At 39.5% G+C, this 26,347-nt stretch overlaps 1 protein-coding gene across 2 annotated transcripts in view; it reads left to right on the top strand.

Moving 5' to 3' along the window:
- Window positions 1–26,347, top strand: part of pitpnm3 (PITPNM family member 3) — an 84,384-nt gene that overhangs the window by 9,224 nt on the left and 48,813 nt on the right. The window contains exons 2-3 of one of the 2 annotated variants that reach the window (XM_040130046.1): window positions 9,140–9,235; window positions 22,285–22,392. In XM_040130046.1, the coding sequence (XP_039985980.1) occupies window positions 9,140–9,235; window positions 22,285–22,392 (204 nt within the window). Of the gene's footprint in view, window positions 1–9,139; window positions 9,236–22,281; window positions 22,393–26,347 lie in introns of both variants that reach the window. The other variant, XM_040130045.1, reaches the window with a different exon arrangement.

Genomic DNA, 26,347 nt, shown 5'->3' with positions numbered 1-26,347 from the left:
GTCACACACAGACAAATGGATGCAGACAGACTCTAACCAAACAACAAACGATGTCATTTTTCCGGTGAGGACAGTCCAATATCATCCCAGGATTGTGTGATAATACAGAAGCTACTCCAAAATAGTCTTCTCATCATGGCAACCATTCCCTCCATTATTTAGCAGTACATGAGGCACCATTTCCTCCCTCCTTTTCTGGCTGCCTGTTGCTATTAATGAAAGACTCCGAACACAGTCTCGACTAATGCACATATGTAACTTCTTCTTGGTGAGTTGTGTAAGCTGTTCATAACCACACAGACAAGATGAATAAAGCCTTCAAGTTCAGTTAAGGGCAGCACGACTCCCTCTCAGTCACCAGAATAACAACTTTTGATTTTCCCATGCAAGTCTGAGCAGAATGATAAGTACTTGTTAGTTCACGACTTTTTTTTTTTTTTTTAACAACTCTAAGTCAGATTGAACCCTGTAACACATAAGAAGTAAAAGTGAATCGCTTACAGGTGTGAACACAACCCTACGTAATGAAAATGTGAGAACCTGAAGAGCATGAAGGTTTTGAAAGACTAGTGCATGATTAAAAAAAAAAAAAAAAAAAAAGATGTCTCGATATGCAGTAGATCTTTTTTTAGCTGATTCTGTGTTTCAGTAAAAAAAATTTTTAGGCCGTATTCAACTTTGATATTTCAACTCCAAAGGGATCAGCAGGCATTTATCTTGTTCTTACATGTATTGTTGCTGTCTTTATTCATTGTTGTATCATTGCTATTACTTTTGATATTTCATAACATTCAACAATTTAGCAAAAACGTCAGTTTAACTTAGTGGAAAAGCGAGGTTGATATGCTTTGGCATCTCGTTCCCTACGCAGCCAGAGGCAGTTGTGCAGTCCAAGGTTTCAATGTTACCATGTTAGTATTGTTTTTAGCAGAGTAGTCGAGGCATATATGTGTGATAAGGAAGATAGAAAGATGAATGAGTTCAATTATAAATCTTTCAGGACCTGCACTCATGCTATTTCTTCTCTCCCCGAGTTACCATCCTGAATACATAATTTCACGGTGTCTTCAACAGCTGCCTTCCACCAGAAACTTTCCCTTTATATTGCAGCCCTGCTGGTTGACGTATCAGCATTATATTTTTCCTTCAATCATATGCATCTAGGCTGGAAATTACACAGAGGATTAATTGAAAATACCATATAGATGAATGAATTACAGGGTTTGTTTCAGGAGAACTCACCTGAGTCAGAGAGAGAGATTTTCTCCCACTGTGAACATCATTCGACAAATGAGTCACACGGGAAGAAAGATGTTCACTGCTCACTTATTACACTATTAACATTCAGAAAAAAAACCCACAACTTGATTTTGCTTTTTGATCTATAAGAACAAACTGTGGATATATACGGCAAATCATCACCACAGGTACAACTGGATATGGATTTGATTTGATCTATTTCCATTCCAGTCCTGTTTATTGATTTGTCTCCTTACCCATTCTCCATATTTATCTTTTTGGAAAAATTCAAATAACAGAAACCCCTTTTACTTTTATCAGCTTCAGCAAGGAAAATAAAGTAAATCGCAGAGCACTGTCTTGACTGCTGCCCAAAAAGTATTACATTTCTGAGTTGACAATATTTTCAGATTGCTTTAAAACCAAAATTGGATTTCTGTAACAACGAGCGTGCAGCATCAAACTCCCTCCCTCCCTTTGTTTGATATAACGAACCTAACGCAGCTTAAAAACATGGGCACTGCCAGACAAATGCCCTCAAAGCAAAACGAGATGTCAGTTTGGGGGTAAAAGATGCAGCCCAATAGGTTTCCTTCTGCAACAGGCTTAGGCAATTCTGCTCTAGTGCAGGAACCTCCTATTTTAAGCTGCTTAGAGCATAATACTAAACCAGGGACATTTCTGTCATTTGGTAGGGTACGTGTCATCTTTACTGTTTCCCGTGGCTTCGTAGCTGAAATTAACGTGTAAAAATTCCATTGGCAAGTTAAGTTTTTGTATTTGACCTTTTTTATTTTACAGGTATTTAAATCTACCAAGCGTGTTTCTATTGCCTGGAAAGGAAGGGTTTGCTTGTCTTCAGTTTAGTATCTTTGGCTTGACTGGTGCCACTGTATTGTCAAACATTTAACACTTAAGATTTTTCATTTGTTAAACCTGCAGGAATTGATTTTTTTTTTTTTTTTTTGGCCAACTGGGGGCAATGCAACAGACCTAAACACAACACATCACTATTGTTCAACATTGTTCCTCAGGGCCCAGTTTGTTTCAGCCTGTATATGTTACCACTTTGTAGTGGGATAAGAAAGCACAACATTGATTTTTCATAGTTACGCAAATGATAGTTATATATTGCTGTATCCCCAGGTGACTATAGCCCCATTGACAACTTGATTTTATATATTCATGACATAAATGGAGGGATTACTCAGAACTTCTTACAGTTAAGCCAAGATAAAACTGAAATTTTAGTGCATTGTTTAGCCTTGGGGCAAAGACTAAGAGATGTTATAATATTGCTATAATGTTCAGTTTTTACTGAAATTGGCTTAGACAGATACTCATTCAACTCTATGATCATTTTGGAGGATGTAGTTTGTGGTGCTGTTGAACTATATTGTATTATTAAGACAGGTGTTACTGTTATTTAGCCTACCCATTATAACCTTTAGGAAGTTAGGATTTATTGCAGGACGGTTGAATTAGACTGCATTAGTTTTAGCTAGGCATACCTAATAGACTGCCAACTGAGTGTATTCGTTCCATTGACTCGTCTTATAACTGTCTCCAAACACTTACACTCACAAACAATAGAAGTGCAACAGAGCTTATAAGATACAATAGCTTCATCCATTTTGAACTCTCTGGCTCTCTGTCCCCTCAAAAGTCATCACTGTCAAGACAGCTCGCTTTTCTTCAACGGCGCAAATTCTAATGGTTTAACTTAACCGTCCGATTGCTTTGTTTCTATTGGAATGATTTTAAATCACTTAAATGGGATTAGTAACTGTAATGTAATTAAATTAAATCTCAAACTGTAATCCCTTACACTACTTGTTACTGAAATCAGTGTGTTAATCAGTAATTTGTTACTGCCCAACACTGATTAAGCTGAACGTGTTAGCAAATACTTAGCACCAAGTTACATACATAGTTCTTTATCTCTGTTTCTTTCTTCTGTTATTGGAATTTTTTAGGGAAATATTCGGAAATTAGAGACATGAAAAATAAAGCATTTCCCTTAAACTTGCACTAACTAATTTTTCGGCCGCTGGTGGGCAGCAGAAATAATGTGTAAACGAAGCTGATATACAGTATCACCACCTCATATATTTGAGGTGGTGAACTCTTTTGCAAACAGTTGCTTATTTACACGTCCAGCAGACGCAGAACAGCAGTAGCATTTATTTGGACTCATATTTCTGGCCACCTGATGAGCGTAAGTCCAATATTCACTCTTCTCAGCATCTGTCTGCTGAGCAGGTTGTGTACACTGAAATACACCATTTTACCAACCTAGCATTTTCAGGGACTATGCTCACTAGACACAGAAAATTCGTAAGAATGAGCCATCCATCCAGTTCTTCATTAAAAGTCAAACATTTGACCCAGTACTCTCCTATGACAATTTAAAATCTGGGCACTACCTCTTTACACATGTGCAGCACCGCAGCCATGCGTCTGCAAAGCTAGAGAATCATACCTGTTTGCAAGTGACAGATAGAGGGGCTACAACCTGTGTTCGCAGTGGAGCTGCTCCCGTAATAGATGCGGTCAGTCCACTTTTTCAACCAGCTGCAGGCCTCTGTGTAAACGCCGCTGGAAAAGGATAACGGAAAAAAACAGAGAGATTAAAGAAGGATGAGATGAATCACGAGCAACCTCGTGTAGTCTTTCTCTGAAGTAAAGCTTTATAGATACTTACACACTGATTTTCTTTGAACAGATCCCAGTGAAGTTCTGGGCTTCTCCACATCTCTCCCGCTCTCCTTGTTAGTCTCCCATAAGTTGCACATCCAGTTTCGAAAGATAAGCTTGTTTTTGTTTTGCATGCTTTCATTTAGCAGATGAAAGCAAATGGCTTAGAGTGACTGATGAATCACCAGTTGTTATTTTTGGTAGGTGGTTTAGTTTGAACACTGTGATACAGACTTTAAACATGTCTAATTACTGAGAAGGACTTTAACATCCTGACATCCAATTTATAGATGTAAAATATAGGATAAAACATTCCCATGATGCATTACATCCAGACATACTACATTGTTATGTCTCGATGTGTTACTTAAATGCTTTGACATCAGACCATGTGTCCTCTTTGTATTTTTGAAACAACAGCATACAAACTCTCAGTTTGTGTCCACTTCACTAATGAGCACAACTAGGCTAAAATGGCTAATGTTTTAGTCAACCAAAAATAAGAAGTATGAAGTTGAAAACATATGACTAAAGTCAAACCAAACTTAAAAAATTTTGACACTATTCCCACCTGTGCCATCCAACCCCCTATATGTGAACGTAGCATAAGCTACATACTGTATGCAATGTTTGGTACATACTGAAACATCTTAACAACAATTGGATGGACTGCCACAAAAGTTTGAACAAACATTCACGTTCTCTAGAGAGATGTTAGCCTTTAGTTTGAAACACCATTGTGCCAAAGTACATCCTCACTGTAAACTCCTAGTCTTGTGGTCCTTTGCCTTCGCATTAGATATAATAGTACTGTGGATATCCCACTACAACATACAAATTGTATTCTGGCACGACAATATTGTTAGCGTGATTATTTGAAGTACAGAACGACACAGTGTACTTTCTTCCATTTTGTTTTAAAACAAACACTTCACTTCTCGTGTTCAGCCATTCACTCAGAGCTTTTATTTTGTAAGTGATATTGTTATTTACGAAACACTATGTACATTCCTAAACTAATCACACCTAATATACTGGGGACTACAATCCAATTACACCAATATTGACTTCCAGTATACTGTTTAGTGAAATCTGGAGTACAACCATACGTCTCGTTCTCATAAAGACAGAGAGATCTACATGAAGGAGCACTCTCCTCCAGGTAGTTCTCAAGAACCTGAATCAAAATGCCAACTTGCAGTGATAGGTAGATGTGAAAAGTGAGGACTTCCTCTCATAAAGAAATGACCTGCCTATATAATGTCAACACACTTTTCCATTCTTCCTGGTATAAGCAGCATGGTCTGCTCAGATTTGCATGTAGTCATTTGAAGCTTTTACTCAGTATCTGTGTGGATATAGTGTACTGCAGGTAGCTAATGCAATTATTTCCATTACCCAGCAGAAGGAGCAGAAGCAGAAGCCATGGCTTGGCGAAAGGCGCACCGGGTGTGACCTTGTAAGACATTCAACATCCTTGTACAACTCCAGGAGTAAACCAAATGCAGTAACATCCACAGAATATTCATTACACTATCGGGATCGGGAGTGTTTTTATTTTTATGTTTCCTTTCCTTTGCTTGTGCTGTGCTGCCCATCGGCTCGTCTTTGGACTCGGAGCGAGCCCTTCTGTGTCCACAGGAGCTCTCGACATTGTGGCACACAGGAACATCTCTTCCCGACCATATGCCTCCTCAGCACGACTCTCTCAAAAACTCAGAGTGACGGGGGAAATACTGGATGTAGAAATGTGCAGCAAATCACACAGCCCTACAAGCTGGTGCTTTGCTGTTTCAGTCCTGAAAATCCGTTTGTTGCAAACATGAGCACGTCCGGCTACCTTGCTTACTACAAACAGTAGTAACAACCCAGTGTTACTTCCAAGGCCAGTGGCATTTTATACTACAGTATTTTAGCTTATATTATGTTAGCCAAACACAATCTGAAAGCCTTTTGTCCCAAAACAATATAAGTGAAACGCAGTGTTTGAGAATACATTCAGTGAAGCATAAATATCTCTGTCTTGCTTCTCCACATATTTAAGAAAAGCAGCACAGTGGGGTTAGAATGAAATAACAGCCTTAAGTTTTTTTTAAATTATATTTCTGAGACTAACTAGCTCTATACTGCAATGCTACAAAGATCATCAGCTGGATGCTGGACTTATACTGAGGACACGCAGTTTAGCCTCAGTCTTTTAGCATGACATAACCTGCAAATTCATCATGTACTGTATGTAGCCATCAAGTTTTAAGACCCTTTTTACAGGGCCCAATCTTCTGCAAACTACTTCTCAAAGGATTAATGACATTTTGAGAGGTAAATCTGCCACTTCTTGTTGTTAAACTGCACAGGGGGCCAAAGTGAAGCCGGGACTTCAAAATCCGGAGTCTTTCTCAACAGTATGTTGTATGGTTCGCTACATATTTTTAGACAAGGATGGTAGATTTTTGAAAAACCAATGAAAACTAAACTAATGAAACATAGTATTTGTTCAGGCAGAGCACTGAAGTCGTGTTTGTGTTGGCTGATTCGCACCAGTCGTTTGTAGTATGTTTTACAATAATTGGCTCGCTCACAGCTGTGTAGCTAGTAACATCGAGTCATATTCAATTAGGTGGTCCATTGTGGACATCATAAAACGGCACTTCCTCGCTGTCACTCTGACATCCACGCTCCTGTGTGAAGATAATTAGAGATTAGAGATTATCATCAATCTAATGATGTATTTTATGCTGTGTCTGTGTGTGTATTAATGTCGGTGCTACTGCCAGGAAATCAGTCTGACACAAAGTATGAAACATAAATGATTCAGTTGGGTGTGTGCTATAAGCAGGAATGCCAGCTGTCTACTGTTTAAAAGCTCTGGTCCTCACCTGTTGTATTTACCTGTGTTCTGGTGAACAGGTTCCCTGAGGATTTCAGATTTATTTATAGCTCCCGTTTCCATTTTGTTCAACTGGGTACTAACTTACTTTTCGTTTTCAGAGACGCCAGTGTTTTCCTAAACACAGTATTAAATGTTTATTTCCCTGTAAGCAAGGAATTGTATAATTTGGCCAAACTGTTTTTATGTGCAGTGGGGTCGAAAAAGTCTGAGACCTCTTTCCCTTTCACTTGAATAGGAGTGGGTAATACATTTGGACCCCACTGTGTACAGTATGTTGCTTTCCCCCACTGGTAGTTTAGTCGACACAAATTAGTACCCAGGGATGGTATATAAGGAGTGGCCGTGTCAAGTGCAGGGAGAATGCTGCTTTCGCTGGCGGTTCTGCTGCCGGCTGATGCACAATAAATGCTCACACAAGGACTGAACTAATCCTCACCTGAGCCTCCCCACTCATCCTCCAGTACAGGCCAAGATGACAGGGTTAAAGGCTCTGTAGTGGTTCAGGCATCCTGGAGCCCCTGGAGAACTATTTGCTGAGCGGTAGAGTTGCTATTAAGTCAATGGTTGAAGAGAGAACTTCAGCTTATCCCTTACTTGGTAGGTATGTGTTCATTCACACTTATGATGCAGTATAGTGCACGTGTTTGGCAACAAGCTAGATACACACTCACTGCAACCAGCTAAAGTGGCCAGTGTGACTTAATATTATACCACACAGTGATGACTAGACAGTTGCAAGCGTCCCTGTTACTTCAAATCTGCATGGTGACGGGAACACGTATCCCAAGACAACTTCCATGGATGACAGTGTTTAGAAAGTGGTTGCAAGAGTTGTTGTTTTTTTTTTTCCCTTTGGCAGCGTGCATAAAGAAGCTGATTTTTCATGGATTCCTGACAGTAACATAAAATGGTACGGAGACTCTTTAAAGTATGTTTTTACCTATTTTTCCTCCAAGGGACTAAAGTGCTAACATGGTTGGCATGTGTGAGAAACATACAAACAGAGGTAAAAAACTGGCGTGTTACTAGTTAACTAGCTGCAGTGGAACAGTAATATCAAGCATTTCCTCCGTTATGCTGTCATTACAGTACCACTACACAAAAAAAATGGGCATTTTCTCTTTGAAAATGATTCCCAGTTGTTACATTGTTGGGGAGAGCCAACAACCCACATGTTTCATGCACGGCCTCTAGGGACGAGTATCTCAGCGAAACCATTCTAAATTCACAGGGGGCGAGAGCAGCTTTGAGCTGCAGCGGGGCGGTATACTGTGTGAACCGCAAAAGTGACGGATGGAAACTGTTCAATATGCCACAGGAAAATTTAGTGGAACTGAATCGTGCTATTTGGGCTGGTTTATTGAGCATTGCCTAATTCCCAAGAGTTATATGATAGTAGGTGTAATGCATTAATTTTTTTTTTTACTATATTCCTGGGTCTTGTGTTTCATAGTGAAAACATAGTGAAACGTGTGATGTTGCTCATGGCCACATTATGTCTCTGCTGTGATGGGAGGGAGGATGCAATGGACCCAGGCTACAGGAAAATGAAGCTTTCAAGAGAAAGATTTGACCCTGGGCCAGCAGAGGAACATGTGGTTCATTGCAGCTACATCATCGGAGTATAGTAATGCAGAGAAGGGGAAGCTTATCAAAGTCACTGGCCCAAAAAGGAACAAAAACATCACAGAAACTCGGCGAAACGCATTAAATGATAATGAATTTGAAACCCGACACAGTTCAGTAAAATTGCTCTTGAAAAAGGGGCCTGCACATTGTAATTAATCTTGTTTTGGCTTTTTTAACTATAGTATTATTACTTTGTTGAGTTTATTAATAGCAACTGTAGTAGAATCGGCTTTGCATTTTGCCAGTTTCACCCTACTGTTACAGGCACTTTATGCCTCAGGGATTTTTAAGAAATAATTTGCTGTACTCTATTGTTTGCAGTGCTTTTACAGTATATCTGGGTATTTGAGAGTGAATATTGTCAACAAGTGGAAAGTGCTCTAAATCCCTTTTCATCCCTGCTCTTGTATCAGAAGGTCATAAAAACACTGCTGAGACACTTGTGTGTTATGACATTGGTCAAAGGAAAGTCCATTTGGGTCTTTTCACCTGCTGTGACATTCGAAAGGCTCTGCTTTTCATTCAGAATTTTTACTGCTATCAACTGAAAGGCAAAAAGACAGGAACAAAAATATGAATACGCCCAATTTGTGTGTCCTTGAGTTCTGTGATTAATGGCACAGCCTTTCATTGTTACAGTGTGAAAGCAGATTTGCTGTCTTATACCCTTTTTCTGATGCACAGGTTCATCACGAAAGCACAGCGCCTCTCATTGGTGTCTGCAGAATATCGCACAAGAATCAGTTGACAGCTCCGATGAGGAGTTCTTTGATGCCAGAGGTTAGTATTACATTTAATTTCCCATTTTATCCCGTCTACACCTTGTAATTTTTTTCTCTCTCAAACAGGAACAATCTCAGAGATGATCGGAACTTCTGTATGAGCAGTTTAACCAGACCCTTTTAAATCAAGTGTGCACACTTGTGACTCTTGAAGCCCTTTTCCATCACAGGAGCTTAATAGATGTAATTAGCAGTCATTGTCACAGGTTGTGCTTTTGTTTCCAAATTTCTGGGACTAAATTTCAGCACCAGCACTGCTGCAGACTGCGACTTGTCGAGCAGACTACAACGCAACAAAAATCCACTATTTTTACACTGTGTCTATATTGACCAGGGCAACCAATAGAGAAAAACAAAAAAGAACCATGGAGAGCACTTGTTGAGCCAACTGACATGTCCAGGTCCTCATCGGTATTTGGGGAGAGGAGGACAGAAGGAGCTGGAGTCAGTGGCTAGAAAGAAAATCAAACAGATTTTTCAGCATCTGGCAGAAATGTGAATTCTACACATAACCAACCAGTACAGGGAAAAAATTTGAAAATTTAAACAAGATTATGGAAAAGCAAAGGATCGCAGTGTGTTGTGAAGCAAAACCTAAAAATGTTCAGGTTATTATTGTCTAAGACAAAGAAATGCAGCAAATCTCCACTATTGAGAAGCTGGAAACGGGGAACACTTGGCATTTTTATGAAAAAAACAAAAAATGACTTAAACAATTAATTGATCATCAAAATTGTTGCATACTCTTTCTCTCTCAATTGACTGATTGATTCATCGGGTGATTGTTTCAGTACTAGTAAAAATGGAAGAACTTCGTACCAATGAGCTATAAGGCCCTTAAAAGTTCATGTAATGGGAAGCCCGAGGTTCCAGGTTGTTAGGTTCCTGTGGTGAAAAAGGACTGCTCGTCTCTTGTTTTTAAAAGCTGGAGAAATGTAGGACAACTGTAATGAATGAGTCACAAGACCCGGGGAAATTTTCTGGCAGTCACTGTATATTCTGTTGTGGGGTCGTATTACTTGATGTGCATCTGTGTTTGTTGTGGTTATGACTAAACTGGGGGAAATCTGAGTTCAGAAGACGGGGATTGCAGTACAAACCAGGGAGAATGGGCACCAAATGGATTAGGAATTAACTTTAATCATTGTTAACTGGTTTAAATGGATTTCACTGTCCCCTTTACTGCCGAAGATTTCTTGTAGATTTATTCAAGATGTCAGACTGACCAGAAATAGACACTTGAGAACATATTCAACTACAACCCTTTTCACAGTCCCAGAGGGAGTTCATCAGTGAATAAGCGGGATACTTATCCCACCAATTATCCCCTCCAAGTGCTTATCTCCTGAGAGACTGATGGTAGACATACTAATCAATTATGTGTTATTGTTATAACATGTTTTTATTTTACATTAAGCCAGTCAATAAATAGCCAGGGGTGTGTTGAGAGTTTCTGGTGTCCAACAAACCCTCATATAATATAAAACACGCTGTAGATGAGTCTCACTGTGTAACAGACTAGATGCTGTCTGGAACATGCTGTGCTCCATTTCCACAGCATTTTTTATGTGCTGTGGTATGAAGTCACATGCCTTGTTTATGAGTGCATTTTTCATTCGCTTCTGTTGTTCACTCTCACTTTTGTTTATCTCGTTTTCCCCTCTCTCTTCCTGCCTCAATCTTTCATTTGCTCCCCTCCCTTAATTTAGATTTTCCCTTCACTCCCTTTCCCGTGCATCTTCTGTTTGCCAAAAAAGGGGCACGTTCACTGCACACAGTCTTACAAAACATGAGATATTTATTCTTATCACAGCTGTCTCAGACCAGTGCTGCACATTGTTCGGAATGCATTTTATGAGATGGGTGTCAGGTCGCCTATCTGCTTCAAGAAATCACCAGGGGATAAGATAACGTGTGCATGCGTTGTATGTGAAGAGATGTACCTCATCATCCTTGTGCTGTCTGCAGCACAAGATTCAACACTCAGCTATGAAACATCTGTAGTCAGTGTGAACAGAAAAATAAACGGAGATGTCCTCTACCTATCTTAATTAAGCAGCATGGGGAGAGATTCCACAGTAGTGCAAAAGCAAAGAAATTATCATGATGTTTGTTGACTGTGTTCATATACTTCATGTTAATCAGTTCAAAAATTAAAAGAATTGTTTGACATTGTGGGAAATATGATTATTTGCTTTCTTGCCGGGAGTTAGATGCGACAATTGATACTGTACCTATTTACTGTACAACATCATGTTTGAACAGTAAATATGAAGTTAAGGGAAACAGCCAGCCTGGCTCTGTCAGAACGAAACAAAATCTCAGTATTAACACATTAACAGGTTACACTGTATTTCATTTGTTTAATCTGTACAAATCTGAAGTGTAGAAAATGGCACGATGTGGTTTGAATGAGTTGTGGCAGGCAACCAGCGGAGACTCTAGGAAGTCACTGTGCCTGGCCAAGGAATAGTCAGAACATAACCCCGTAAAACCACAAACTGTTGTATTTGCAGTGCACTGTAGTTGCTAAGCTACACTAACTGGGTGCTGGCTGTAGCTTCATATTTAACAGACAGACATAAGCCCCCATAACTCCAGTGAACAGATCTATTTTTGCGAGGAGGGTTATATCATTGTTTTTCTCATAAGCAACACAACTGCCCTTACAACCATGGGACATGTAGTATAAAAGGTTTGGGTACAAAGTCTCCAATTACATAGTGAAAGAACTAATCAAATGCGTAGTATACATGTTTTGGTTTGCTGCAGCCGCAGTCAGTGTGATGTTATTGTATTTAAGTCCTGAATTGGGCAGAGTTTGGAGAAGTATCTGTAATTTTTAAGTTTCCACATCCATCTGTAGTGAGCTGCCAATGTTGCTGGCCTTTTACACAGCAGGGGTGAGTCCAGATGCTCGTGGTGAAGGTACCACTCAGGTACCACTTTTTTTTTGGCTTCTTATTTGCTGGCTTGTTCTTGGGAGACCCACTCGGCAGGACTTTTGTGGCAGGCGAGTGTTTTTGAGGTATCAGGTTGTGAAAAATCTTGGATTATCCTTTAAAGTCGGATGCATGGCTGTTCCAATCAGCAAAGAAGATTTTTAAGAAGGAGCAACAGTAAAAGATGAAATTCAACAAAGCAACTTTACTGTGCTTCATCGTTGTGGTTGTTATGTGACTTTATTGTCTGAGCTCAGGGGGAAAGAAGGGCTGTAACCCGCAGAAAAAGGCAACAGAGCGAGTTATTCCAAACACAAAGATATAGTGTGCACAGTATGAAGGATGGCTCCCTTAAAAGGGAAACCAGAAGAAGGTCATAAAAGGCTGTTGAAATTATGGCCCACTATAGTTGCTGTGACTCTGTCTTAGCTGCGTATAACTGGTGTGGTAGTTTTTTATTCCTACCAGGTACACTGCATATATATTTTCTTTAGCCAAAAAGTAATTTCAGCTGTTTATAGAAAAGCGGAGAGAAACACGAAGAATTCCATTGAGGAGTGATTGAGGAGGGTGTTAGTCATATTATAAGCCTACCACTCAAACCATCACAATAAGCTTGGGGGAGTTTTATTTATGCGGTTATGATGGATGCCTGCATCCACACTGTATAACCCAGTGGACCCGGGAAACCATGAAAATGTATGAAGACTGTCAGGAATTTGTTCAGTTTTCTGCTAAAAAGATGAGCCCCAACTGTTATTGTTACCGTTATCACTTTGGGTGTGTGTGTGTGTGTGTTACCATTTTTCTTGCTCACGCACTGTCTCTATAGATTATTTTGTAAATTTAATAAACTTAAACGTAAAACACCATTCAGCCACAACATTAAAAGCGGTGACTGGTTTTAGTGTTGGGGCTGATCGGTGTATATTGTCAGAGGCCTCTTGAAAATGAGATGAGGCATCTCAAGGGGCTCATCCTGCACACAATAAATTTGGGATTTGAATGTGGATGTTTAGAAATGTCTATATTCTCATGCTCTTGACGTCGATTTTTGACACACTTCAGCGTGCTTGGCAAGTGGCAGCGTGCAGTTGCTGCATGCTGATCAAAGGTTATGCTAATTATGAACAGAGCTTGTCCACAAGATGCATCCACAGTTGCAGTCCATTAGTATTTTTAGACATTTTTTGCTGTTTTTCCTCTGTAATCCAGCCGATTAGTTTTGAAAGGAAACAATGGCCATGAGGTTTAAGGGATGACTTTTATCCTTGAGGGTGTTTTAGGGTGTTCATAATCCTATGGGTTGATAATATAGGATTAATAACCCTTTTTTATATATCATCTTCCAGTTGTAGGAGAGTGCAGCAGGACACTTATCTTAAACAACCAAGAAGTTATTTTATGGCAACAGAAATGTTATGTCCTGACTGGCCAAGTCTGTCACCTGACCTCAAACCAACTGATCATTTGTTTTCCGTCTTGCTGATCAGACTGACAGAAAAAATGCCAAAAGTGAAAATGGGGCCAGTACAGGTCTGACAGAGCCTCAATAGGAAAAAATGCCAAGTGTCTGCAGGTCAGAGACTTTAGACCTTTTAGATTTTAGTCATTGATTGTAAAGGGTTTACAACTATATCAAATACCATGACTTTATCTAATAATACATTAATTTGTTCAACTAAACTAGATGATCATAGCTGCACCAGCTACAAAAGTAGTTCATTTGACATTTTTCTATACTGGAGCCGACACAGTAACTGAGTTTAGGTACTGAATTCTCGAAGCTTAAATGTTGTCTACACACAAGCAGCTGTACAAGAAGTTTCCCTAAATACAGTGCATTTTCAAATTGTGATTTTAAATAAGAAACAGTTAAAAATATCCTTTTAGGCAAATTAATGTTTCATGATTTCGAGTTATACTAATCAAATCAACTAGTCGTAAAGGAAAGATTGCAAAGAAGAATACAAGCTTTTGATTCTTTTCCAAACTTGGTGCTATGAACTCAATTTACCAAAATATCAGCAGTGTGAAACTTACTGTAAAACAGGGAAGCAGATATTACATCCGTTTTTGTTTCATATGAGAGCCGAGACTGAGGTTCACTTTCCATCAGTCGTTGTTGTGTCTCACACAGTGTTTGTATGATGTGGTGTGGAGGCAACACAGCTGTTGGCTGGATGGTTTGATGCTGTCATCTCTGTTGATCAGCTCCTCAGACATCCGCACAGCTGCCCCTTAGCAAACCCCCCCCCCCCCACACACACACACACACACACACACACACACACACACACACACACACACACACACACACCCACCCACACGATGCACGCACGCACAAGCACGCGCGATCAGTCGTCACAGCTCCTTTCAGATGGCCTGCGATGACAACAAAAGAAGTGTAACACAGACTGCTTTCAGAGCACAGAGTCTCCCAGGCCGACACGCAGAAGGTCGGACGTGAAGATGTTGGAAGGCGTCGTGACTCGTCCACCAGAGTCACCGCCACTGTTGAGTATTCAACGTTTCATTTTATGAAAAACATTTTCCTCCAGTGTATCTACAATCCAGACCCAGAAGCTGTCAAATGTGTTGGAGATGAGAAGACATTTGAAGCTCAAATTAAAAGAAGAAAAGCAAAATCCAAAGCACTCTTCTTAGGTAAAGGTTAAATTTGCTATTCTAGTGGTTTATCCACAGAATGTACTTTTCTGATATTGAACAGTTTGGAGCTTTGTGCTCAGTGAAGAGGCCACACTCAGAGACAGGGTGGAGCATCAGGCCAATAGAATAAAGGCTTTTTAACCATTTACTGTGAAGAGGGCAAAACATTTCAATATCTATGACGTTATTGCTCCGCAAAAGGAACTTTTACTGAATAGTTGCACGCCTAAATACTGCAGGGACTTCTCAGTATTTTGTTCTCATACTGAGCCAATAGCACCATCTCATCTTCATCAGTTTTCTGAAATAGCTAGGAGGGATTGAAGACGTCAGATATTTGTTTAACAGGATGAAACATTGCTTCATCCAGACAAATCTGGCTTTGTTTTGGGTTGAGGATAAGTGTCAATCTTGATATTTGTGATATGTGAAAACATTATTTTGACTTTTGTAGACTTGCATGCTTTTATTTTAAAATACAGCAAAGCTTCATAAAATGGCATTTCTTGATAATTTAACCCTGATAATAGAAAAAATTCTTGTGATAAATTGTTCGATGTGTCAAATGAGGCTCACTGAGTGAAAAGAGATTTTTTTTTCTCGTATTTCTGAAGCACAGTATGTTTTGTGCATTGTCATCTCATTAACATACAGTATATCTTTGTATGTATATGGATTTTTTAGTGCACTTTAGGGTTTCAGCTCTTTCGTGGCTGTTCTTGCCACCAGTGAGCAGCAGCAGCAGCAGCAGGTATTCATGCAGGATCCCTTTCACTTCCTCTTTTTACTCACTACTACTTCACTTTTACCCCCCCCACCCCCAAATATATCACTCAACCTCTGTTCACCTCTTAATGCATTAAACACATGAGTTTGTGAACAAGGGTGAAGAAGCGTTATTTTTTATCACAGCTGACCGGCCTTCCAGCTGCTCAGGCAAATGCCAGCTTGATTGTCACATTGTTTATTGATGTGAGCTGTTAACAAATTTGCTTTGTGTTAATCCAGATTTGTTATTTGATGTTAAGAATTTAAATAATGAGGTGAATTGACTGATTGAGCCTGGAAGGAAATTCATGGTGTTGGCTGCTCCCACAGTTTAATGCCATAATAAATTGCCACTGGAGGTAAACTGTGTTTGTATGCAAGTAGGAAGTCTATTTATTATAAGGCTGCTAGTTTATTATCTTGCTGTATTCCACTCAGCCCTATTTGTGGATAGAAACTGGTGTGTCCGAGGCTTACCAGAGTAAATCTAAGTCTGTTACACACAATTTTTCCAGTATTTGCAAATCTGTAAAGAGATGTGATGACAAAAGTCATTAATGAAAGTTATTAAGGTCATCATAAAACTTGCAGGTACAATTATATTTCCACACCAAGACATAGTTAATTGAATTTTATCACATCAACCTTCAAGGAATAATTTGACATTTTGGGGAAAACGCTTATTTGCTTTCTTGCTAAGAGTTAAATGAGAACAAAAAAACACAAAATTTGTCTACCAGCACCTCTAATTACTGCCTGCTATTTAAATATTGTTTTATCTTGTTTGTTTAATCCATACAAAAACCAAAGAGGGAAAACGACAATTACTGGTTCTATCGGGGGGGTTATGTGTGAGTCTTTTTCTTGGCTGAGCACAGCGACTACCTGGAGCTGGTTGCAGTCTCACGATGACAACGAGACTCCATGAACAAACAAGATGTAACGTGTTAATTAGTGCGCTTTAGAGGAGCTGGTAGGTGGATTTTGTTGCCTTTGGACAGAGACAGGCTAGATGTTTCCCCCTCTTTCCAGTCTCTATGCCAATCTGCGCTAACCTTCTCCTGGCTCTAGCTTCATATTGTAGGAACAGCTGTGTCAGTGGTAATGATCTCCTAATCCAACTCTCAGCAAGAAAATGTCAAACTATTCCTTTAAGATACCAACTAAAGGTTTACATTAATGGCCAGTCCTGGATATTTGGGATTTTAACCAAAAAAAGGCCAAAGGGAATGAGGATTTGGCGTTATTATTTAATTACTTGCTCATCCACTTCCATTTGAATTTCCTTTTTTGGTAATTTTCAGTGTGAACAGTATCTTACATGTGTAGCTAATCAAGGCATTTTACCCGTCCAACACAAAAGAAACACAGTCAGAAGGGAAGTGAAAGCAGCAGATTAGAATTTATATTAAAGATTACTTTAGAGCCAGCCCCCCCTCGTCCTTATATGCTCGCAGACACCATAACCTAATCCTCTGCCTTAACCTTAAAACCTAAACAGATTTGAGGGCCGGTCAAAACTCTGTTTCTAAAAATGTTATCGCCCTAAAACTAAAGCTGGTCCTCAGAAAGATAGAAGTACAAGAGCAGGCAGACACACTCACACATCTCAATCTCCCCTTATTTTGTTTGTCTGAGATGTTGTTGAAAGAAAGACAGTGTGTTCATCTGTGTCTGTAAAGTAATCCACTCCTTCACCTCAACCCCTGTTTTCACTCACTTTAATCTTACATCTGTATGACCTGTATGGGTCTGGGGAAGAGTAAAACAAAGATTAATTTGATTTAGATATTTTTTTGATGGATAGATTCATCAGTCATGTATCGTTCGGAGCGTTTTTTGCTCAACCTTTCTGGAGGCTATGTTTCCGTGCTTCACTGCTGTGCATTTTTAATAAGTTATAAGAAAAAACTTTTGAGCAGATGTAGAAGAAATGTTGTGGAGCGGGCACAACTTGGACCCAAGAAAAGTTAATTAAATTTTGGCGCAGAACTAGATGTGGGATTTCTTAGACAGGTGTTGTTTTTTAACCAGCAAAAAATAAACTGCTTTCACATTCTGGTTCCTGTTTAACTTCTGGTCCGGGTCTCCAGAGGCTAAACAGGAACTGATTTATGTTATATTTAATTGGGCAATTAAACAAAACAGACAAATAATAAGACAAGTATATAATAAGACAAATAATTAACCAACATTAGATATTTGGGTTTTTAAAAAAAATTTCTGCTTGGATAGTACAAAAAAGACGTCTTGCCAACACTAAACATCTGCTGCAGTGGACCTTATCCTCGTAACATTGAAGGACAGGTGTTTTTCATTTCAAACCAGTCCCTGCAGTTGCTGTTTTCACTGATTACTTCTTTCTCTGGTTGAAGGTGTGTTGATCAGTGAAATCAGCTGCCTCAGTGCTTCGCTTGAATGAAACTGTTGCCGCACAACATCTGTTTCATGTAATCTGCTGCACAGAATTGCAATGGAGCTGACACACAAACACAGAGGGACACAGAATATACAGTAAGCTTATTTGTAGGAACATAAAAAGAACAGATGAAACTTTAATGATTCTCCTAGGGGGGTAATAAGGAAATATAGATGGGAATTTAGGATGAGATAAGGGGATTAAGAGTATAAAAAGCAAGCTAAAAATAGCAGTTCACATCAAAGTTTTATTAAAAAACTACAAAATGAACAGCATACATATGTGAAATGATATAGGCAATGTACAGGCACATAAACTGACCTATGAAAATACTCTTACACGTAGCTGTGGCATGCAGAAGCACACTATAAAAAAGAAATATAATACTTTGGGTTACAGAATAACTTGAGCATAAATGTGTAAGTGTGTAAACTCAAGGACAGAGATACAATGTGGAGGAAATAACAGTGTGTCAAGGCATGCAAAGAGAGGACAAGATACTTTAGCTCATACTGAGCCAACATTTTGAAAAAAAAAAACTAAACAAAAAAACCTCATGAAAGCAATAATTGTGAATAAGTGTGAATTGTGTGGCTGTCACATTTACATTGAATACATTTAATACCAATGGGGTACCAATGAAGACCTCTACCAAATTTTGACCATCACTTTCAGTAGATGGTGAGATACTGTATTTCACAGGATAATTGAAAACTTTGACCTGCTGGTGGCACTGGAGGAAAAGTCAAGGGATCACCAAAGTCAGTACCATTCATCCTCAGGGGACCATGATCATCTGTGCCAAATTTTCATGGCAATCCAAGTGCCTATTTTCGCCATGACACGTAAGCATTAGTATGAGAACTGTTTAAGAATTAAATCATGACTACACGCCTTTGATACATTATTTTCTCAGTATTTACCTTCTCACTTACATCCGATTACATATATACTGTCTGAATGTAAGCTACACCCGTGGTGTTTCAACGCTGTCCATTTTTGGCAGCCTACTTACCTGACAGACTCATTTCTGTTTATGCCATTTTACAGGATAATCCCCTAAACAGACTCATTTTAAAAGTGCATAGGAAGTTGAATGCGCCTGAAATAATGCCAGAAGTAGTCATTTGGTTATTGCTTTGCTGCAACTAATGCATGATGATTAGATCAAGAAAATTAGAAGTTAAAAAAAAAAATTTGGAGTGGTAGAGGTCAACTGAGGCCGTTTCCTCGTCGTATAACAATCAGGGTTTCTATTCCTCCCTCTTCCACTCTGACACTTATTCACTGTGAGCTGTCAGGTTGAACGATTTTTTTTTTTTTTAAATTCCTTTCTCTCTCCCTTGGGGGGTTCCTCTGCAGGTAAATCTCACACTTCTATTTCTCTCTTCCCCTGTTGTTCAAATCGGATTTCGCTGTGCTCTCACATATTCCAAAAGCAGGAGATGCAGTAGCTTCAATCGGGTGGCTTTCTTCTGTTGATTATTTTTGTATTTTATTTGTTTGTGCTGCACCTGATTCCTGTGGCTTGCTAGCTTTTAGTTAAGGGGATTTTTATTCCGCTCAAACGCATTTGGCTGCTAGTGTCTATGCTAAGCTCTTCCTCTAGGTTCACTAGATTCACTAACCTGTGTTTTTAGTGTTCGGTGTAAAGCCTACTTTGCATTCTCCTCCTGTCCAAACACAGGCTTTCTTACATCCTGCAGTGCTTTGTTCCAGATCCAGTATGCACTTCTCTGTGTGTCTCTTTCTCACTCTGTGTATGTTTGAATCTTCGAGTGTGTGTATCATGTCCCTGCATCATTACATTCAGCTCAGTACTGTCTGACCGGGGGGAAGTCAGAGGGAGGAAAGGAGTCAGAGCAGATCGTGAAAGACAAACTGTGACCAGTAGACCAGATGCGGTCTGATCCAACTGGACAGGCCATGTAGACCCATGTCAGAGTCTCTCAGAGCCACCAGGCAGGAATGTGTGAGAGAGGAAAGAAGCCTAACAGGTAGAGGGGTTTCTTCCTGCATGACTCATGCTTTCTCAGACGGTCTTGGATGACATTCTGTGACGAGTAGACAACTGTTTGTGTCATGCCGAGCCACACCTGACTTGTCTTTTCGCTTGACTCCAAAAATACAGCAGAGCTCAGAGATCATCATTTACAGTGACTATGTGATGGTTTATTTTCTAAAGACAGTGCATGCCTACACTGGTGTTTTCGTTATTTATGGCTGTTTAGACCTCTGCCTAGGATTAATTTAGGTGGAGCTCTGCTGGCATTACATCACCAAATTGTGATGTAATAATAGGTCTTGGCGCCATTTGGCTGTGTAGGTGCGTCGTAAGGCTGAAAGACACTGTTGTCCCCTAGAAAATGACCTCATAGGTCGTTTTTGCAAGCAGGTTCTTAAAACCCACAGTTACATTTTATTGTTAGATGTCTAGTCGTTGTAGTAATTATAGTAATTAAAGAGCCAGGTGACGTCCTACATCTAGAGACAAAGTACATGCTGGGAGAAGCTTGGCGTGGATGGATGGATCAACAAAATACAAGACTTACACACAGGAGACCGCTGTTTGTTTCCCGTTTCAAACCCACGGTCATAGTCTAGTTTCTTTTATCCATGACCATTCCACAACCCTAACCGTGTGTTTTGGATTGTTACCATGACAACTAAAGTCCGGTACGGCTGCTATTGGTGCGCTCCTCTGGGTAGTATCCGAGGATAGGGACAACCGACCCATACGGTTATCGAGGTTGGAGGCCTTGTTGGGGTGATGCTATGGTTCACTACAACTTGGAATGTGGTAATATCACTAAAAAGAGATTCAACCGGGCAAAAAAACAAGAGTGTTAAGACAGTAAAGCAGTTTGTGAACAAGCCAACAGTTTAGCTGGATTATTTACCACCTTATTTGGAGATAAAGAGAAAAGTGAGTATACCCAAAATGTCAGCGATGGCTTGGTGATTTTATCTCTCACCTTCGCTTTCTCCTCCGCATAAGGTTACCAACCTGGGGCGTTTGTTTTATACCTCTTTGACTGTTCACGTTTGTTTCTCTGAAGAACCTATTTGTTAGCGATGTCCCCATGTTCAGAGGTATCTGCACTTACAGAACTGAAAAATTATGTTGTAGTAAACCGTAGCTTTCCTTTGAGCAGTGTTCTGATGAACAAGTCCTTGTTTTGCTTCAAATGTATGACGCACATCAGTGATGGTTTCACACTTTTCCGCTGGTCTACAGTTGATGTCCAGTAAATGTCATAAATCAAATTGCCACCAAAAGGAAGGGAAGAAGAAGACTGCTAGCTGATGTAAACATTGACATAAACACTGCAGGTTTCATCATATTAACAAAACACTTTTCAAATGACCTTTGTTAGGTCTCAAGGCAACACACACTGACTTTTTGCAAGAAAACACAGAATGTAAATATAACTGTTTGTTTACAAGAAGACTCTAAAGGGTACCTTTAAATGGAGTGCAGGCAACACATGATGCAGCACGTATGGCACTGAATCTTTATCAGCTAATAATCAAACAGCCGCCAGCCAGTATTGTGGCTGAAGGTGTAATAATCTTCTCACAGAGGTTGGTGTAGGCCATCTTAATAAACATGTTACATCCCTGACTTTATTGTGTATATAAATATCATTTAAATATCATTCAGGCCAGATTTAAGTCTAATCTTTGGACACCTTGCAAGTGTTGGCAAAGGCAGCACAACAGTTATTCCATTTGACAAGCCATGTGAAGCACATGTGTTAACCAGACTTTGGTGTTTGCCGTGTTGTTGGCTTTCCTGTGGCATTGTGCTTTTTTGTTTATTTGCCTCACATTAAGCTGTCTATTCAGTTTGGCACAAGCAGCATTCACTGTTCGGTAAGCCAAATGTAAATGGAGCGGAGACCCAGCCCAGCTGGCACAAAACTAGAACTGTGTTAGTCGTGTGCACCCTCTGCTAAAGGTGGAAATTGTCCACCCTAACAGGTGCCACAAAACTAACATGAGAGAGAGGGAGATGTCAGTTGAGCACCTGAGGAAAAGTAAAATCCGGTCTGTTGTATAGCTTTGGTCAGTTTGAGCCTCAAGAACAACGATTTACCGTATTACTGATATGCAGAGAGAGGACTAGGATTTATTCTTTGCCGCACTTTCTTACTCTTCTTTGTGTGTGTGTGTGTGTGTGTGTGTGTGTGTGTGTGTTTGTGTGTGTACTTGTGTTTGTGTGTGTGTGGGTGTGTGTCCCAGCAGATGTTATGGAGGGGAAGAGCGCCATTTTGCTGGGCATGAGTCAGTGGAACTCGAATGACCTGGTGGAGCAGATCGAAACTCTGGGACACATGGAAGACCAGTCACATGGTACATTGCACGCACACACACACATACATACAAGTTTGCACAGCTATCCTACCCACTGTCACAGCTAGGACATTGCTTTTACTTCCATTTATTGTGGACATCCTAACCATAACCTAACCTCAATTCACAACTTACCCTTAACCTTAACCAGGACCTCAGAAATGACGTTCTGCCTCATTATGACCATGTTTTGGTCCCCATGAGGACTACTGGTCCCAACAAGGTTGGTGTTTATGCCGGAAAAGGTCCAGAAGAGGTAACAAAAATGTGTATACACACACACACACACACACACACACACACACACACACACACACACACACACACACACACACACACACACACACACACATTTATAATGACACTCAGACACACACAGATACTTATGTGTGCACAACAGAGATGTGTATTTTGCTTGCTCATACATCCATAATGAAGGTTCAAATTGTCTGGAATCATAGTGAGAGTTATCCACTGAAAGATGATAATGGTTGGTAGAATGTAAATGGACCGTAGCTTCTATTTAAAGCCACATTAATTCATTTTTAGCTGCTATGGGGCTGAATGAGCCCAAACCACTACTCTAATTTCGTTTTATCAAGGTGTAATTGGTACAAGCAAATGTTTGTTTACTTCAAACTACATTCAGACAGGCTGTGATATGGTGTGTGTTTGCTACCAAAGGGTATCATCTGAACATGGATTACAATCTAGTTTGAAGACCTAGCAAACACACAAACATTTATTCTTTTTTGAGGCAGGATTTAAGATTATCGCGTTAGCAAAATGTTGTGTTTTCAGTCTCATGAAATCAACGCGAAAGCTGTGTGTTTATTGTCAATTTGAACGTCGCAGGCAGAAACCAACATATTGTGTTTCTGGCCACATGTACAGTATGTGTGTCTAATATTTGGTGGCCTTTTAAACTGTGGTGTACTCCATTACCTTCTCCGAAAAATACCTGGGTCTTAAGCTCCTTGACCTTCTTCACCATTAACTTGTTTCGTCTGAGCTTATTTGCAGGAAACAGCATATATTTTTCTAAGGAAGTGTTGGATCAATGAGAGCTGTAGCACTCAACCATATAGCAAATGTGTGGGCTGAAAAACCAAAGCAATGAGCTAAAAGAGGCAAATAACTGCAACAACCTGAAGAGGCGGGTGTTTCTCTCAGGCATTTCGGTGTTATTAGTGACCCTTTCAAATTACACCGAGTCCTTTGATATCATGTTAAAATCATAAAGGTTACTTAATGTGGGTTTAAGACTTCCAAATCAAAAACTGTTGGACAAAAAGGACCACCTACGTAGTCCAGAGCATGATTTAAAGTGAGAAAGATTGGATAACCCTTACTTGTAAAGGGTGTACATTTTGTTATTGGTGCTTTAGACTACCACGAATAAACAGAAGCACGTATTGAACACTAAAGTGGCTGAAACCTAACATGCAGATATGCAATGTGTTTAAAGCTCGGTGCTCCTTCTCCTTGCTTGCTGAAGCCTGAGAAAGAGCTCTGAGCTTGAAATGTGTATATCTGTGTTCATCCTCCCCTCTCTCTGCGCCTCAGTTTATTCACGCGAAAGCGAAAGCATCAGTTAAATAAAATTCACTCTTTGCAAGCAAAGAGGCTACAGTCTTTTTCACTTCTATCTAAGGCTACTATCAAATTTCGAACAAAACAAGATAAGGCTCCAGATGGGTTGAGTGCAGATACTGTACATGTGGATGGTCACCTTCCACCTCTTTCTGCTTGTCAAGTGTATTCCTCAAATAAGAAAATGAAGAAGTAAATATGACAGAATTTTCTTCCTTTCTCAATGGACAGAATTGTCTTTGATTTGAGAGATTTCCTTTCTTTCCTAAATTTTTTGTTTAATTTTATGTCCTCCCTTCCTTGTTGCTTTCACTTCAAGGTCCTGAGAATTACCATTCCAATTGCTGTTCTCTATTTTTGCGTCAGTCCCAGATTGAAAGACTTTTCGTGAGCCTTTATTTGAGAATAAGCTTCTTGCATGACTCAGTAAATCAAAAAAGGTCCAGATCTGTTTCATGTGTGTTTTGTAAGTAGAATCATTCTGAACAATAAAACGGACAGATGCTGTGCATTTGCATAGCAGTAGAAATATTTGTGAAACAAACAGTCTGGCAGGAGGAATATCATATTTCATTATATTTTTATATTAGACCTCAACAACGACTTTGAATCAGCGATTCTCCTAATGAATTCTTCCTGTGAAAAATTCATTTAATTAGATTCATTTATCAGAGTCTCTGGTGTGATTATCCAAGCACAGTAACTGAATTACATATTGCCCAGAGATTTAAAAGCACAGTGTTTTTCAGACACGATAAGAAAAGTTCAGTTTGTGTCTTCAAAGTTCACAAATCAGTGCTGGGATTTATGCAGATCAATGGTTTTTAATAGAATAGGGGGTTATATGTAAGAGAAAACTTTGATCAAAGTTGTCAGTAGTAAATTGCCATTCATGTTTTAAGCCTTTTTGTCACTCTCCATTATTGTTTTATATGTGATGGTTAAGTGGTGCTTTCACTCATCAACATGTCATATACGTGAATAAAGACTCATGTATAAAAAGTTATATTAGTTATTATTCCTTAATCAGACAAGGATAAAAACCTTCTTCACTACTGGACAAAACAACAGGGGAAAAAAAACAGTGTAGCTTTAAACTGGTTTGCAGCAATAAACAATCACTGCCGGTTTTAACATATAGGACAAAATCACTGGCAGTTACATCTTTTCATTACCAAATTTGCTTTCCAGCTCCTCTGACGGTCATGTGATGATAGCATAGGACTTATTTTGGTTTTGGTTTACTGATCAATGGACCGGTTTTCGTTGCAAAGGTCAGCTCTGAGGTTTGAAAAACTGGAGTGGATGCTTTTAATCACTGCGGTTCAGTGGGAATGTAGTTTGGTCCTGCAGAGATGAAAGAAGTGGCTCCTGCAGGGAAGCTGTACCAAGTCATTTGATGGTGACAGAAGAAGTGGGGACACTGTGAATATTTTACACAGGGAACACAGAAATGACACATTGTCATCTCTCAAGTTGATAGCACTGTTAAGAAAAAACAAACTAAAAGTTGTCTATTTAAAGCACACATTTATTTGGAGTTGTGTTTGTGGCCACATGATGAATCTTCTACCTTCTCTGTTCTGGTCTCCAGCAACTCCTGATGGAAATATTTGGCTCTTTAGCTTTTAAATGCTCCACTATGTTCACCAGCTCGTTGCTTACTTATATCTATCATTTATATTTATAGCATACAGAGGGGTTTTTAGAGCTTTTTTTTTTTTTTTTACTAAGGAAAGCTGCCTGCTGTGGCCAGAAAAAGTTGCAAGCTGTAAAACTTAAACTGCTGAATTAAAATATATAGCTGCTTTAGTCAAATGTGGCTGTTTGACAATAAGTAAACTCAAAGTTAAAGTTAGAATAATAAAGACGAACTGATTTTTTACACACAACGAATGTAACAACATGCGTATATTACCAGGCATGCAGTGAGGTGACCAAAAAGAGTTGTTGATTGGATATGACAGAAGGAATATGATAGGTTCTTGCTGTTTCTCTCATCGGTTCCTATAAATCTAACAACCTCTTGGCTCCTCCTTCAGAAGTCAAATCAAAAGAAATGAGGGCCTTCTTTGTGCGCCATTTCTCCATTAATGACATGGTGCCTGGGGCTGGAGCTGGTACTCACATCAGGGGTGCTTGAGAAGTTAAGTGTACTCACTGAATATTGAAAAAAAAAGCCCTGCTATAGATGACTGGAGATATGTTACAGTAAATGGAGTGTGTGATGTATATGATGTCTGTAGGGGTCTAAAGATGGTGTCTGTCCATAATGGGAAACGCTGAAGTGAGACAATATTATGTAGTCATACAATGTCTGCTCTGTAAAACTGTATGTCCCCCCCAGTATCTTGAGACTGAC

Source organism: Xiphias gladius, chromosome 7, assembly GCF_016859285.1.
Source record: "Xiphias gladius isolate SHS-SW01 ecotype Sanya breed wild chromosome 7, ASM1685928v1, whole genome shotgun sequence".
Taxonomy (NCBI): Eukaryota; Metazoa; Chordata; class Actinopteri; order Istiophoriformes; family Xiphiidae; genus Xiphias; species Xiphias gladius.
This window is presented reverse-complemented; position numbering and strand designations above follow the sequence as displayed.